Below are 16,152 nucleotides of genomic sequence, written 5' to 3' on the forward strand. Positions count from 1 at the left end.
GTGAAATTCTCCTCAGATGATGTGCCACCGCACATTTGGAGCAAAGATGCTGTTGCGAGGCTCCGTTTGTGGTTTCAGCAGAAGATGAGGTCATTTAAATGCTGCTGAGGCATCTCCCTCTAATGTTACCACCTCTGGCTTGGGTAAATAAATCCCATCATTTGGGATTCCTGCGCCAGTTCCCACAGTAACTGGAAGCTTAGCGTAAAGGGCAACATCCTGGCAACATTAATACAGAGGTTTGTGGCATCTGATGTCACGTGGTCTGCCTTGTTCTCACTGGCTGCCAGCACCTCATCGAGCCAATGTAGGAAGATGTGAACGCTCGAGCCTTCTGTCTAGACGGGGCTGCTTGAGAACCTGGGCTTCTCCAGCCGTGGAGCAGTGTTCACACACTGAGTGCTGGCAAGCATGCAGGCCTCCCCTCTTGGCTTCCGTTTCAGTTCTTGCTGAAGCATCAGATGGATCAATTCAGCCTGTCACTGTGGGCTAGGCTCTACTGTAATTGATGGAAGACATGGGGTCAACCAGATAGACAAGGTTCCTTTCCCTGTGGCATTTACAGTGTATGTGGTTGGGTGCTATCGGGTCGATTCCAACTCATAATGATCTCATGTACAAATGAACAAAGCAATTGTTGTTATGCTTAAGCCTGTCTTACAGGCTGTGTCAATCCATCTATTTGAGAGTCTTTTATAAGAGGCTACAGATGGGAAACAAACTAATGAATGAATCAGAATGCTAGCTGGTGGCAAGTGCTTTCTTATAAAGTAAAATAAAATGCGGAAGTGGAAGAGTTAGGGAGCAGTGCAGCAGACAGGGTTGATTGACATTGCGTGTCAGATGAGACCTCATCAAAGAGGCCATGTTAGAGCTGGGGCCTGAGTGCCCGGAAAAGGCACCGCTGCAAAGTCTTGGGACAGAACATTCCCCGTGAGGGACCAGCACAGCAGCTGTCCCAGGGCAGCAATGGCAGTGTGTCCCAGGAGCAGAGAGACGAGAGTGATGGGGAGGGTGCTAGAGAGGATGCAGGAGGCGTGGGCAGGGCTAGAGTCCCGAGAAACACTGTAATGCAGTGGGTAAACACTCGACTGCTAACCAAAAGGTCAGGGGTTCACATCCACTCAGTGGTTCTGCAGGAGAAAGACCTGGTCATTCTGCTTTGGTAAAGATTACGTTCTTCAGAACCCTGCAGGGCAAGACTACTCTGCCCAAGGGTCACTGTGAGTCCAAATCTGCTCAACTGAACCTAACAACAACAAATTACACGGGTCTGTGAGTGTGTCACGGCAGTTGTTGTTGTGTGCCATCGAGTCAGATCCAATTCACAGTGATTCTCCACAGCGTCTTCAGAGGCGTTTAATTGCATAGGAGGAGACGGCTATCCTTCTCCTGCAGAACAGCTGGTGGATTTGAACCATGTGCCTTTGAAATTGCAGCACAGCTTCCTACCACGAGGCCAGCAGAGCTCTGCCAAGGCAGGGTCTGATCCTGATTCTAAGCCCAACAGGAAGCCTTTGGAGAGTTTAAGCTGAGGTCTTCAAGGCTTATGTTCTCAAAATATTCATCCTGATGGTGAGTGGAGAATATTGGATTTAGAATGTGAAGAAGAAGAAAAAGGGAGGGTAGGCTGGAGATTATAGTCATCATCCCAGCTGAAGGTGCTGGTGGTTCTGACCAGGGTGGTGATGGGGAAATGAACGGAAGTGGGAGAGGTGGGAAGGATCTTGAAAGCAGACCTCCAGAACTAATCATAAGTTGACTGCAGGGGATGAGATGAAGGTAGAATTGTGGAAACACGTGGGCTTTGGACTTGAGCATTGCCTTACACGTGATCTGTGATAGTGCTTTCCCCACAGAGATAGGAGAGCCAGGAATGAGGGGGCAAAGAGTCCTAGTACCGCACAGGGGAGGGCAGGGTTCAGATCTGTTGTTCATAGGATCGCTATGAGTCCACTCAATTCAGCAGCACCCATCAACAACAAGAAGTTATCTATTAGAAATAGCAATGGAATTGTAAGAGGATCATGAAGAGATTTTCATTAGATTGGTCTGTGCATATTTTGGCCTGTGTGAACATTAGCCCAATAAACATCAAACACAGAATAGTGTTTTTCTTTTTTTTCCTAACAAAACTTATTTGTAACTGAAAACGGATTTCCGCTATAGGTGGCCAACTTGAATGCTGACAAATGTACAATTAAGACTGTCCGTCTTTGCCTCCTGCCGCTTTCATCTTCCTTTATGTTCTTCAGAACTCTTTCATTAGATGACTAAGAAATCCCCTTTTCAACAAATGGCTAAGACCTTTTAGGCCAATGAAACTCACCTTCATTTCTTTGAACTCTCCCCTCAAAGTTCCTATTTCCAATTATGAAAAATGTTCAAACAAGTTCCTGAGTAAAGGTAAGGAATATGACCTGTTTTATGACTAGACGAGTCAGGAACTCAATGGAAGGTCACTCTGAAACCCAGTGGAGGACCAGAAACCCCACAATGGAGGGTCAGAAACCCAGTGGAGAGTCAACTATGAGTGGGGTCTGGCTTGATGGCTATGAGTTTGGTCTTTTCTCCTCGAGCTCTGTTACAGATGGGTCATTTCTGCCCTCTTTGTTAGAATTGTGTTTTGTTTTTAATTAATTAGATATATGTTAGATCAAAGACAAGAGGTGAGGTATGTGGATACCCTTGGTGAAAACTAACTGTACCTTTTTGATCAGAATATTTGTTCATATAGGTATTCATTGTCCATCAACAGTTTTACCTATTTCTTATCACATATTTTCTTTCTGAAAGCATTTAAAAAGAAAAAGAATGGTGCCTGGTATCACCACAGCCTCTGTAAGCCTGAGCCCCTACGGAGCTTGTTGCTAATACAAAGGTCGCGCCCTCTGGTGGTGTGAATCCATCAGTCACCCCAAGGGAGAAAGCCAGTCTCTGTCCTGTGGGATTTACAACCTCTGAGAACCTGCTGGAGGGTCAGCTCTGAATTGGTTCTGAGTTGACAATGAGGAAAAAGTAGCCTGTAAGGATCTCTGATGGTGTAGTCCACAGTATGTTGCACTGTTAACACAAATGCTGGTCATCTGGTAGTTTGAATTCACAAGCCATTTCAAGGAAGAAAGATGGACAGTTTCCTCTTGTTACAATGCACAGCCACAGAAACCCAGTGGAAGGCCAATGGCTAGAGTGGGAGTCAGCTCGATGGCAATACGTTTGTTCTCTTGGTTTCTGTAGGCCACACTTAATATGTGCAATGGTAAAGGGAGCACAGGAGTGCTAGTGTGAAATGGCAAGGAAGGATGGATAGGTTTTTACTCATTTAGACTAGAACAAAATGAGTTCTTTTTCCTGGACTCCAGCACTGGTCCCTGTTGCTCCTGAAGGGGGTACACTGCTTTTTTTAGCCCCCATCTTCAAGACCCCAGGAGCTATAGCATAGTCCTCCATGGACAACATAAATCGAGCCATGCTATGCTAGTGTCTCCACTGCCCAGCCAGGCCCGAGGAGGCGGCCTCGAGCCTGTTCCGTGGGAAGCCCTGCAAGGAAGGACAGGAGTCGTCCAGCACAGCCCTGACTCCGTCTTTCTGATGCTCTCCAGTTGGCATGCACTCTCAGGCACTGGCAGTATTCTAACGCGCCGTCTGGGCAGCCCCACTGACTCTCTTGTTGGAAGCAGTAGAGCTGTGTGAGGCTGCAGGCCAGGGAGGCTGTTTGTGAATGGGGACAGGAAAGGTGTTCCAAAGGTTAGAGGCAGCAAACGAAAGACTGAGGAGGCCAGCGTGAGACAACTGCTTGATCTCAGGATCGCTGACAAGTTCATGAACTACTGTGGGAAGCCAGCGACTTCTGAAGTTACAGTTGGCCAGACAGGCTTCGTGGGTCTGTGGTCAGGGGCCGAAGGAGGCGGTGAGCACGCTGTGTGTCGCTGGAGGCCCAGAGCCCTGCCCGAGCAGAGCGGTGCTTGCTAGAAAGAGCAGTGCTTCCAGCAGTCTCTGTCTGGAAACTGTTGGCCCAGACATTCCTCTCAGGGTGCATCCGTGAGCCATCCACATCTGGCTTTTTCACTACTGCAAAAGTCTCACCGCTGTTGCTGCCATTGTGCGTTTCAGATTCTCCACATGCCCCACATTCTTCCTTCTTTGGGAGCAGCGTGAATGGGCAGGTTGCCTGCCTCCCGCAGAATGATGGCCCTGGCGGTGTCGGGCCTTAACTGTCCCCTTGGCCCTCCGAGGTGGATGAAGAAAGCAGATGGTGGTGGTTTTACATGTTGAGGGATATGTCGTTATCCTGACCCATTTGTCACGAGCTTGAAAGGACTATGGGGGCAAGCTAGAGACACCCAAGTAAATCACTCTTGAATGTTTTGCTTTTATTTCCTTAAACAGTTAAGTATCATAGGGAACTCCATATTTTTCCAGCGGCTTTATGTTTACGTCCTTGGCGTGAAGAGGGGAGATGAGTGAGGAAGGAGCCAAAACCGAAAGACAATAGGAATCAGGGCCCTTTGAGACACCACAACTCTTGTAGGTTTTTAGTTGTTGTTGTTATTGTTGTTATGTGCCGTCGAGTCGTTTGCGACTCATAGCGACCCTATGCACAACAGCCCTAAACCCTGCTCTATACTGTGCCAATCGCATTGCCTCTGACACACCCATCCCGATTACCCCAGTCACTGAATCGATCCATCTCATAGAGGGTCTTCCCCTCCTGCGCTGTCTCTCTACTCCACCCAGCATGATGTACCTCTCCAAAGACCTGTCTCTCCTACCAACATGTTTTTAGAGGATCAGGTATTTTAAGCATATTTAAGGACTGCATGGTCCAGCATATTCTTGCCTTTAACCTTTGATGACCAAATATAAAACTCACACTGTGACCACAACAATGGGCTTGAGCATGATGGAGATTGTAAGGATGACATAAGATAGGAGAAGTTTCCAATCTATTGTTCATATGAAGGTCAAGGGCCACTTGACAGCACCTAACAACCACAACTAAAAATGCCATCTGAATATTTTTTTTTTTTTGCCATCTGAATATTTTAAGTAAGCTTGAGATTCAAGTCAATGTGGTACATTCAACATCTGGTGTTTCTTAGCTATACGTGTAATAGGTGTTGTTGTGGTTGTGGTTGTTTGTACCGTGAAGTCAGAACCACCTCGTAGCTGACTCTCCAGTGGGTTTTCAGAGACAGGGCACAGGAAGAGATTGCCCATCCTTCTTCCCATGAAGCAGCTGGTGGATTCGAACTGCATACTTTTGGCTTGGCAGTATAACTCCTTACCACCAAGCCACCGAAGCGCAATATAATAAATTGGTGCCAGATTGGGTCGTGCTCTGTTCTGTTTGACACAGGATCCCTCTGAGTTGGATCAGAATCAACAATACCTAGCAGCAACACCACTCTATGATTTCCTGCCGGTTGGAGTGTGGGTGTACCGCTGTGTATTTTCATAAACATCTCGCTGACTGCTGACGCCAAGGCTGCAGTAACCACCCCTCTAAAAGAGGAAAGGAAACCAGCTTGAACCTCATGTGACCATCATAACTAGTGAATGGCAGAGCTAGGTGCACACTAGTTGTAGCCTCCTGGCGCCAGGACCTCAGCTTTGTCTTCCTTTCATCTTCTCTTATTAATGAGTCACTTGCATAAATAAAAGGAACCCAGGCATAAGGCAGTGTTTGCACACAAAGCCAATATTTAAGTATCAGGTGGAAGTTCCACTTAGGACTCAGCTCTGGGAACTTGTCATTTCTTTTCCCTGTGTTAGCCAATGTCATACTATTTGTTGTTGTTATTGTTGTTGTTGTTATGTGCTGTCAAGTTGCTTGCAACTCATAGTGACCCTATGTACAACAGCTCTAAACTCTGCTCTGTCTTGTGCCAATCTCACTGTCTCTGACACTCTCATCCCAATTGCCCCAGTCATCAAATCAATCCATCTCCCAGAGGGCCTTCCCCTCCTGTGCCTGCCCTCCACCTTCCCAAGCATGATGTCTTTCTCCAAGGACCGGTCTCTCCTTACAACATGACCAAAATATGACAGACAAAGTCTCAGAATCCTTGCCTCCAAGGAGCAGCCTGATTTAACCCTCTCCAGGATGAATCTGTCTGTTTTCTTAGCAGTCCATGGCACCCTCAGCACTCTTCTCCAACACCAAAACTCAAAAGCATCAATTCTCCTTCTGTCCTCCCTGGTCATTGTCCAGCTCTCTGATGCATAACAAGTGATTGCAAGGCCATGGCTTGTACCAGACGCACATTAGTCTCCAGAGACTAGTGTTTACGAAACTCACCTCATTGCCGTCGAGTTAGAGCTGACTCATAATTGACCCTTCAGTGGGTTTTTAGAGGTTATAAATCACAATGGGAGGAGTTTGCTTATCTTTCTTCCAAGGAGCTTCTGATGGATTAAAACTGGCTTCCTTTGGTTTGGCAGCACAACTCTTTATTCACTGGGCCACCAGAGCTGCCTGGGAAGCTCTGGATTGCAACTCAGAGAGACTTTGGTGGCAACGTGGTTAATCATTTGGCTGCTGACTGAAAGATTGGTGGCTAGAATACACCATCTGCTCATGAGAGCTAAGTAGAAATTAGAATGATAGCCAGTGGCCCTGAGGAACTGAATTTTCATTTCCCTTAATTTTAATTAAATTTAACCCTGGGTAGGTACTTAAATTTAATTAAAATTAAATGAAATTAAAATTCCGTTCCTCAGGGCCACTGGCTGCAATTTCAATTTCTAGTTAGCTCCCGTGGGCAGGTGGTGGGGTTCCTACCTCCAGAGTGTCTAGGAGTTGAAATCAACTAATGACATACAACAACTGCGAAGGCCACTCCTGCGTATTTCAGGGCTGCTCTGGTGGCGTAGTTCCAGGGGAGTTGTGCTGCTAACCCAAAAGAGGTTCGAATCCACAGTAGCTTTGAAAGGGAAAGGCGAACAATCTTTTACCATGCAGTTTACAGCCTCTGGAGGCTGTAGACCCACCGCAGGCTCAGTTAGGAGTCAGCTCTGACTGAATGGCTATGAAATAGAGAGCTAATTGAACAGAAAGAGAAATGCCATCAAATCAGCTTCAACCAATGGCAGTTTTACAAGCAGCCGAGCAGAATATCGCCTTATCCTGTGTCAGCCTCACATTCACATCGTATCCATGTCTGTCATTCCGGCCATTGTGCAATCCAAGTAGAGGGTCGGTGAAGAGGAAGACCCTAAAAGAGATGGATTAACACAGTGACTGCAGCTTTGAGCCTGAGAACATGACAGAGATCATGAGAGTGGAGCCGGCTAAAGTGAGGTTTTGGTCTGTGGATCATGAGGTCTCTATGAGTGCTAGCTGGCTCACCGACACCTAACAACAGTGTCTGTCACCATCATTGACCCTCCATTCCACCAAGCGTGATGTCGTTCCCAAGCAATTGGTCTCTAATGACATATCCAGAACATGTGAGTGGAACAGTATTCTATTGTTGGTCTAATGCTTTCAGTGACTGATTTCCGCAGTAAGTTGCCAGATCTTTCTTCCTAGTCTGTCTCTGCTGATAATTGAATACCAATGATATAACTCTAGCGTCACAACAACATATAAGCAAACTGACAGACTGGTGTGGACATGCAACTGCTGTTGTAGTATACTGTCAAGTTGGAATTGATCCTCTAACAGGTTTTCAGGGAACTCTGGTGGCCTAGTGGTAAGAAGCTGTGCTGCAAAATCCCAAAGGCATACAATTCAAATCCAGCAGCTGCTCCCCGGCAGAAAGATGAGCAGTCTCCTTCCGTAAGATGAAACTGCCTATGAAGACCTGCTGGAGGGTCAGCTATTGGTCAGTTCCAAATCGATGGCACAGAACAATAACAACAGTGGGTTTTCAGAGACAGTAAATCACAAAAGAAGAGATTGCACATCCTTCTCCCACAGAGCAGCTGATGGATTCAAACCCTGTGCCTTGGGGTTGCAGCATAGCTTCTTGCCACTAGGCCACCAGAGCTCCCTCCAGACATGTGATTAGTGGCTCCATATTGGGTGGTACAGACACAGAACATTTCAATTCATTCAGAAAGTGCTACTGAACTGCGGCTAGTGGCTAGATTCAGGTCGAACCCACACACTTTGCCCATCATTGCTGGCTTGCAGTGGCCATTGACAGGCTGTTGACAGCGGGCCTAGCATGACAATCCCACTTCTTGTGCCAGTGTCGTGTCTCTGTCTTGTACTTTACTGTGTGCTCACTTTTTCTTCCAAGGAGGAAGTTGGCCGCATATGGAAGATGGAGCTGCTCAAAGAGTCGGATGGGCTGGGAATTCAGGTTAGTGGAGGCCGAGGATCAAAGCGCTCACCTCACGCTATCGTTGTCACCCAAGTGAAGGAAGGAGGTCCCGCTCACAGGTGACTAGAGAACTCTTCCCCGCTTCTCTGCCTCCTCATCCTCCCCGTGTCCCCTTCCCCCGCCTCTGTCTTTGAACTCTTTCACTTGCAATTTAAGCATTCAGATCCTTAAATATTGTGCTGGAGCCCAGAAGGGAAACCAGGCAAGAACGGGTCTAATTAATCACCGCTCTGGGGACAGAAAGTGACTCATTGCTGAAGGTAGTACAGGATCTTACAAACCAGGAAGGAGAGGTTGGTTTCCTTCCTTCCTTCTTTTCTTGTTTGTACCACTTTCCATTTCAAGTAAACATCCCTTATCCTAAGGTTTTTAAACCTGGCAGTGTGATAGCATGGGGTGACTATTTGTTGTTGTTATGTGCCATCAAGTTGACTATAAAGAGTATGGCACTGACCAGAAAGACCAGAAAGTCACATGCCTGACACCATAACTCGCAGGAGACTTTGCTTGTGACTCAACTTGGGAAAGTGATAGATTTTAAATGGGAACATAGTTCATAGCCTGGGACTTTCCTTGTCAGAGCTGTTGAGATTTTAGACACATGGACCTGCTCATCTCTCCATCAGGCAGACGTGAAGGGAAAACAGAATAGACATGAGTTCCTTTCCGTGTGACCTGAGCACAGTTCAAACTTGGAAACTTCAATCTTAGTCATCGCTATCTGAACTAGAAAGAGAGACAGTGCCCCAAAACAAAAAGCAAGTTCACCGGGAGAAGAATGCAGCTACCCCAAAATTCAGTGTGTCTTCTCTCACTGGGCTAACTAATTGTTTCTGTGTATCAATGGTTTGCACTCAGATGTTAACCCAGAGGTAGGCAGGTTGTACCTGCCAGCGATACAATGGCAGATAAGGCCATTGTGGAGATTTGCTTCTGTTAAGATATTAGTCAAGAAAAGCCTGTCAGTATACTCTAAAACCTATGAAGTCACTATGAAGCAGAAAAATATGACAGCAAATGTACTCAATATAACAATGAAGTCCTATGAATCAGAAAAATTTCCTGCAAGGCACTCTGGTGTGTGTATATATATATATATATCTCATATCTACATGTATAAATCATGCTTGAAAGGATGGAGGGACAGTGCAAGAGAGGAAGACCTTCAATGAGATAGATTGATTCAGTAACTGGGGTAATAAGGGTAGGTGTGTCAGAAACATAAGAGTGGCATGGGATAGAGCAGGTTTCAGGGCTGTTGTACATAGGGTCACTATGAGTTGCAAGCAACTCGACAGCAACAACACATGTATAAGAGGTGTGTAAAGATTGTGTCTACCATTAGGGAAATGATTGTCATTATGCTAGCTTGAAATTTGGTGTTCAGTTCCAGAGAACCAGATTCAAATGAGATGGTGGAAAACCACAGCAATATTGACCTGCCCAAGACTGAGAGGGGACTCTAAAATAAAAAACAAACAAGCAAACACCCAAGCAAAAAAAATGAGTCACACAGTTGAAGGAGCTGTGACAGCAGTTAGTCTGAAGCATGGAAAACTTCAGAAGAGCACATGCTAGTCAAGTGTCTGATGCTAATCAGTCTTCTTAGGAGAAAGTTGAATGTTAATGGCTAGAGATAGGGTTGGCTGTAATTGTCAGTTATATGCGTGGGAGTGATTATTAAATGATTAGAAGACTTTGGCTGTTTGCTTTGTTCTTTTCACAAAGAACAAAGCTGTGATAATATGTGTAACGACATCATTAAAATTCCCAAATGATGTCTGCTTTGGGGAGTTTCCCATTATCAAACCATGTGCCCAGTTATCCCAGCTCTTACCTTCTAGTCTGTCTTTGAAAGTTGACAACCAGGAACTCCCTGTGCCCAGAGATGAGCATCTTCCATAAACCTGTTCTTGCCTGTTTTCCTCCTGAGCTGTTTTCAGTGGGTCTTACTATTTTCTTTGCATGTGTATCCTTGAGGGTGTGTGTGTGTGTGTGTGTGTGTGTAAGAGGGGGTGTACCCCTGGAGTATATTGTTCTCAGGTGGGTAACTAGAGTTAAAAATAAAAAATGACATAGATATAATTAAAGAGTAAAGCGAAAGAAAAACAGGAAGAGTATTATGTTGGGGGAAATCTCTATATTACTGCTAAGTCAACCCAGATATGACACTAAACAGAATCCTAGCCTTTGCTCCTAAATCCTTCTCCTGGAGGAAGCATCTTCTCCTAAAGCAGCCCACTCACGGACTAAGATCCACTGATTTTCTGTTTCCCCTTTTTACGTTCTAAACAGTTTTAGGGGCCCTTAGCATTTCTCTGCTTTAAGGCCTTGGAAAGACAGAAAGCAGAAGAAGTTGGAATCCACTGGTGCCTCCTGTCATCTATTAAAGGCTAAATTCATAGAACAGTGTGTGATATATGCCTTCAAAGTTGGAGAAGGTGAGGAAGAGAAGTAAGAGAGGTAGGAGAGAAGTTGGTTGATTTACTGGAAGGAAGCAGGAGGGGAGGGAACAGAACTGGGTGGATCTGTCAGTACTGGTGACAAGCCGAGGCTCCACACCAGTACTCTGGGTGCTGATAGCAAGGTTCCAGAAAATACAGTGGAATCCTAAACTTGGAATGTCTTGGCCTCCTCTGATTTCCTATCCCGTGGATACCTGGCTCCCTTGGGATCAAGGAAGACTAAACAATTGGAATTGGTTCAGTTGGAACCAATAGAACTAATGTCCCACATGTAAGTGATGGAGGTCTACAAATTCTCTGTACCCCAAACTTTTGACCCACTGGAGATGAAGTAATCCCACACAACACCTGGGTGTAAACCTCCTAATGACCCAGTGCAATGAAACTGAGTCAACTGGGAGGTCTCATGCCCGCCTGTTAGGCAATTCATTGGTTCATCTGTTGACTCAGCCTCCAGTTCATGAAGCTTGGCTATGGGGACACAAAGATTAACATGGCACTGACAGACGCTGTCCTCCAGGTCCTATAACACTACTGGGGAAAACAGACACAGGTCACATAGGCCCCATTGCCACAGAGAGAATCTGGTCATGATCACGTCACATAGGAAGGGAGAGGGGACGGGTCAGTAAGGATCTCAGAGAGCAAAGTTTTCTTTGCTCCTTGGGGCTTACTTAGCTCAGGGACCAAGAATTATGCCAGCTATGGCAGAAACTTAAGGAACATTCTTATTACTAAATGGCTAGCTGAAATCGTGGAGCCTTTTATCCCTCTCATCCAACTCTAAAAGGAGCCCTGGTTGTATAATGCTTAAGGACTCAGCTGCTAACCCAAAAGCACGTGGTTCAAACCCACCAGCCCCACAATGGGAGAAAGATGTAGCACACTCCTTCCGTAAAGATTATAATCTCAGAAAGCCTATAGGGCAGTTCTACACTGTCCTACCGGGTCATTATGAGTCGGAATTGACTCAGTGGCAGTGAGTTTGAGTTTTGTAATGGGACTGTGATCCTGTTTTCACAACAGTGTGGCAATTCACTATGAGCCATAATGGTGGCAATTCAGACCAACTCAGTGGTCCCACAGGAGAACGATTTGGTAAAGGCCACAGCCCAGGAGACTGCGTGGAACAGTTCTGCTCTGTCACACGCAGGCACCATGGGTTGGAGTCGACCCCTTGATAACAGTGAGACTCTGGACATGGCGAGACCAAAGGACTCAGAGGTCCCACCTTGAACTGTGCTGGGCATCGAGGCACTTCCCTCCTCCCGTCTTACCTCTCTCTTCTCACAGTCCCCCCTCCCCCGGGAACCGTCCCTTCTCAGGCCCAGAATGTCTTGACAAGGGATTTTTCTCACCCTCTCCATTCCCTCAGGGATGGCAGGCTGTCCTTAGGAGATGAGCTCCTGGTCATCAATGGTCACCTACTGGTCGGGCTCTCCCATGAGGAAGCTGTGGCCATTCTCCGCTCAGCCACTGGAGTGGTTCAGTTGGTGGTGGCCAGCAAGGTAGGTCATTTCTGTTTGCTTTGTTCAGTTTTTAATGTTTTTAATTGTGTGGTGGTCCATGTGGATTTTGCCCTGCTCACCTCACCCCCCACAATACACACGTGCCTGAAGGCCTTTAAGTGTGACTCAGTGGTACAAGTCCACACAAAGCTAAACACAGTCATTTGATTATTTTCTTTTCCTTGGACCATCTCCACGGTCCCTGGTGACACTGAGTCTGTGGTCAGTCACTACCTGAAAAGTTGATGGTTCAAATCCATCCAGCGACGCCTTGAAAATAAAGCCTTGACAATCATTTTCTATACAGCCATTGAAACCCCTCTGCTATGCATTCTTAGGCTCTGACACACAGGGGTTAATGACTTTATGGCTGCAGGTTTTGGGATTCTTTGTAGGTATACATTAGAAAGCTCGAGTGGCTGAGTGGTAAGGAGTTGTGTTGCCAACCCAAAGGCACTTAGTTCAAATCTACCAGCTGCTCCATGGGAGAAAGATGGGCAGTCTCTTCCCATGAGATTTCCTGCCTCTGAAAGCCCACTGGAGGGTCAGCTGTGGGTCTGTTCTGACTTGATGATATACAACAACAGCAAAATATGTATATGCTGGGAGACAAAAAGGAAATGAAAAGGGAAAGGGAGCGCTATGGCCTAATGGTAAGAAGCTGCACTGCAATCCACAGGAGAAGGATGGGCAATCTCTTCTTGTGAGACTAACTGCCTCTGAAAACCCACCAGAGGGTCAGCTACGGGCTGGTTCCAGCTCAAAGGTACTCAACACCACCAAAGACTAAGGGAAAGGGGAAATGGCAGAGTAGGGAAAGGATCGTCAACAATGAGAACCCCGAGATGTGGAAGTCTGCTGGACGACTGAGAAGAGAGGGGTAGGAGATGCTCGTTGTCCAGGCTCTGAAGGGGTCCAGGGGTTGGGGGCGGGGACAGTGAGCAGTCACAGACCGGGCTCTGGCCCAGGGTTGGAGTCTCGTGCAGGAGGAGGCCTTGTGCCTTCTGTCCGCCCACTGGCCCAGAGCCTTTCCTCCTCCCCTGTATTCCTGATGAGAAAGTGAGGCAGACCTTCCACATCCTGGCCACCACCCGACGAGACCCAGCATGCATTGACCACACCAGGGTCCACACCCTTGGCTCCCAGGGTCTGTCGCTTCCCCTTTACTGCTTGTTCTCTTCCCGGTTCTCTCTGCCAGAGGTCCTGAGGCCCCAGGGTGCACCTCCTCCAGAGTGTGTTAGAATTCAAAGGGCTGGTGTTCCGAGTCCCCAGCATCTGTCTTTTCCCTTTGAGACTCACCAGCCTTAAAGTAGTAGCCAAAGTCCCTGGGTGGTGTGGGTGGTCACTGCTGACCAATAGAAGGTCCAGTCAGGTACCTCAGAAGAAAGGCCTGGCAACCTACTCCTGTAAAGTCGATCCTTGCAAACCCTGTGGAGCACAGTTCTGCTCTGACGTATGTGGGGGTGATCATGAGTTGAGTCGACTCGGTGCAGCTGGACTGTTAAGGCACTAGGTGAAAGCTGGGCTTCACAGAGAGTGTGAAAGGGCCATCCTTGAGTGTGGGAAGGACTCCGGTGCCAGTGACCTGTCACCTAATCTGTCACTTAATTCTTTAAATAAATAAACAAACCTCATGAGGTAGGTATCAGTTCTTTTAATCCCTTGATGAAATAAAGCTAATTAGCTTGCCCGAGCTCACGCAAGCATCTGATTTCATTCACCTGTGACCACCAGACTTCAAAGTCCTGCTTTCCACCCGCCCACCAAGCTGCCCTCCCTTCAAGTAAGGTGCAAAGGACCCCAGAGCCCAGGCAATTAGAAGAAGGATGTGTGCTCCTGTGAGGGGGTGTCTCCCTTTCAGGTCCTTGTGGGGCTGAGGAGCCATCTGGAGCCAAGTCGAGTTTTCAGTCACTAGCTGGTGGATTTGAACCTCCTGCTTTTTGGTTGACAGTGTATCTCCTTTGCCACTAGGCCACCAGAGCTCCCTAAACAGAAACTCATCTTCAGAAATCCAGGCCTGTGCCTTCACTATTAACGTTACCCATGGGTGGGCATTTATTGTTCATCACTAGAGGTCCTCAAGTGGGCCCAGACCTCCAAGGAGTCACTTCCCACTTCTCCCAGTTTCCTTCGTGTTCATTTAGGCGGTAAGCTTGCATGGCTGCCTGCTCTTCATGCCGAAGCTGAACCCATGCTCCTGCCGGCGCTCATCCTTGTCCCCCCCCCCAAAAAAAAAACACGTTTATGTCTCCAGGGGCTTCTTGGCATCTGGTTCTGCGCCTGTGTCTTCCTTGAGCAAGTAATCTACTGGTTTTGTTTCTGTCTCGATACTGGGCTGAGTAGGGGTGAACATCACTTGACAAATATAAGGAATAATAAAAACACAAATGACCGTTTGTAGGGAATGATCACCTTGTCATGACTTTTTTTTTTGTCCATCCAACTGAATTGCTTTATTTATTCATTCAGCATTTATTGGGCACCTATTAAGTGCCAGTCCCTGTATTCACGCAAGAGGGCTTTACTGAAAGATGAGTTGAGTCTGCCTTTAAGAAACTTAGCATCTAATGTGAGTTACAGACTAAAATGCATTGCTAGAGGCACATTTTCTAAGATGTCATAACATTTTAAGGCATTGTATTAGAATTGGGTTAGTGCTTGCTGGGCTGTTAACCACACGGTCAATAATAAGAGACCAAAGTGGCTGTCTCCTTCTGTAAGTATCATCGCTGCTAAGTGTCATTGAGTCTGTTGTGCTTCATAGTGACCATGTATACAACAGAATGAGCCACCGCCCAGTCCCACAGTATCCTCACTGTCACCGGTACATTTGAGCCCCTTCTTGATGTTAAGTGCCTGGCGGCCTGAGCAGCTTATCCTCCAGAACTCTGTCTTACAGATGTCCACTGAACAAGTGCTTTGTTGGTTTTTGGTTTGTTGTTGGTTTGTTTTTGTTTTTTTTTCATTCTTCCCAATCTGTTTGCATCTTAATGCTCCAGTGAAATCTATCTACCATTTCAAGTAGTGGTGGCGTGTTGCTGGTGCTGTTAGGTGCCGTTGAGTACAGCTCATCATGACCCTCTGAACACCAGATCTGAAACCTGTCCTATCCTGGACCATCCTCATCACCTCTGACACACATCAGCCCATGGTTGCAGTCACCATGTCAATCCATCTCATTGAGGATCTTCCTCTCTTTCACTGACCTTCCACTTTTCCAAGCATGGTGTTCCTTTTCAAAGAATAGCCTCCCCTATCAACATGCCCAAAGTATGTGAAATGAAGCTTCTCGTTCCTGGCCTCCAAGGAGCACTCTGGCTGTACTTTCTCTAATACATATCTGTTTGTTCCTTTGGCAAAGGCATTTGACTGTGTGGATCATAACAAATTATAGCTAACATTGAGAAGAATGTAAATCCCAGAACACTCGATTATGCTCATAAAAAACCTATACCTAAACCAAGAAGCTCTTTGAACAGAACAAAGGATCACAGCATTGTTTAAAATTAAGAAAGGTGTACATCAAGGCTGTATCGTTTCTCTGCAAATTTCTCTGCAACTATTCAGTCTGTGTGTTGAGCAAATCATTCAAGAAACTAGACTCTTATGAAGAAGAATGTGGCATCAAGATTTAAGGAGGGACTTATCAACAACCTCTTTTATGCAGATGACACAACCTTGCTTGCTGAAGGTGAAATGGACTTGAAACATTTGCTGCAGAAGACCAAAGAGTACAGCCTTCAATATGCATTACATGTCAATGTCAAGAAAATAAATACCATCCACCAGATGCTTTGCTGGAGAAGGAACCATCTCCTCCTGTACCAGTCAAATCTGATTTGATGG

At 46.5% G+C, this 16,152-nt stretch overlaps 1 protein-coding gene across 1 annotated transcript in view; it reads left to right on the forward strand.

Annotated features, from left to right (window-relative positions):
• Positions 1-16,152, forward strand: part of PDZD2 (PDZ domain containing 2) — a 374,099-nt gene that overhangs the window by 234,802 nt on the left and 123,145 nt on the right. Inside the window, exons 3-4 of the mRNA XM_006896805.1 lie at positions 8,250-8,392; positions 12,174-12,306. Coding sequence (XP_006896867.1) covers positions 8,250-8,392; positions 12,174-12,306 — 276 coding nt within the window. The remainder of the gene's footprint in view (positions 1-8,249; positions 8,393-12,173; positions 12,307-16,152) is intronic.

The sequence above is a fragment of the Elephantulus edwardii genome, unplaced genomic scaffold (genome assembly GCF_000299155.1).
Source record: "Elephantulus edwardii isolate Elephantulus edwardi_28Jun2011 unplaced genomic scaffold, EleEdw1.0 scaffold00191, whole genome shotgun sequence".
Classification (NCBI taxonomy): Eukaryota; Metazoa; Chordata; class Mammalia; order Macroscelidea; family Macroscelididae; genus Elephantulus; species Elephantulus edwardii.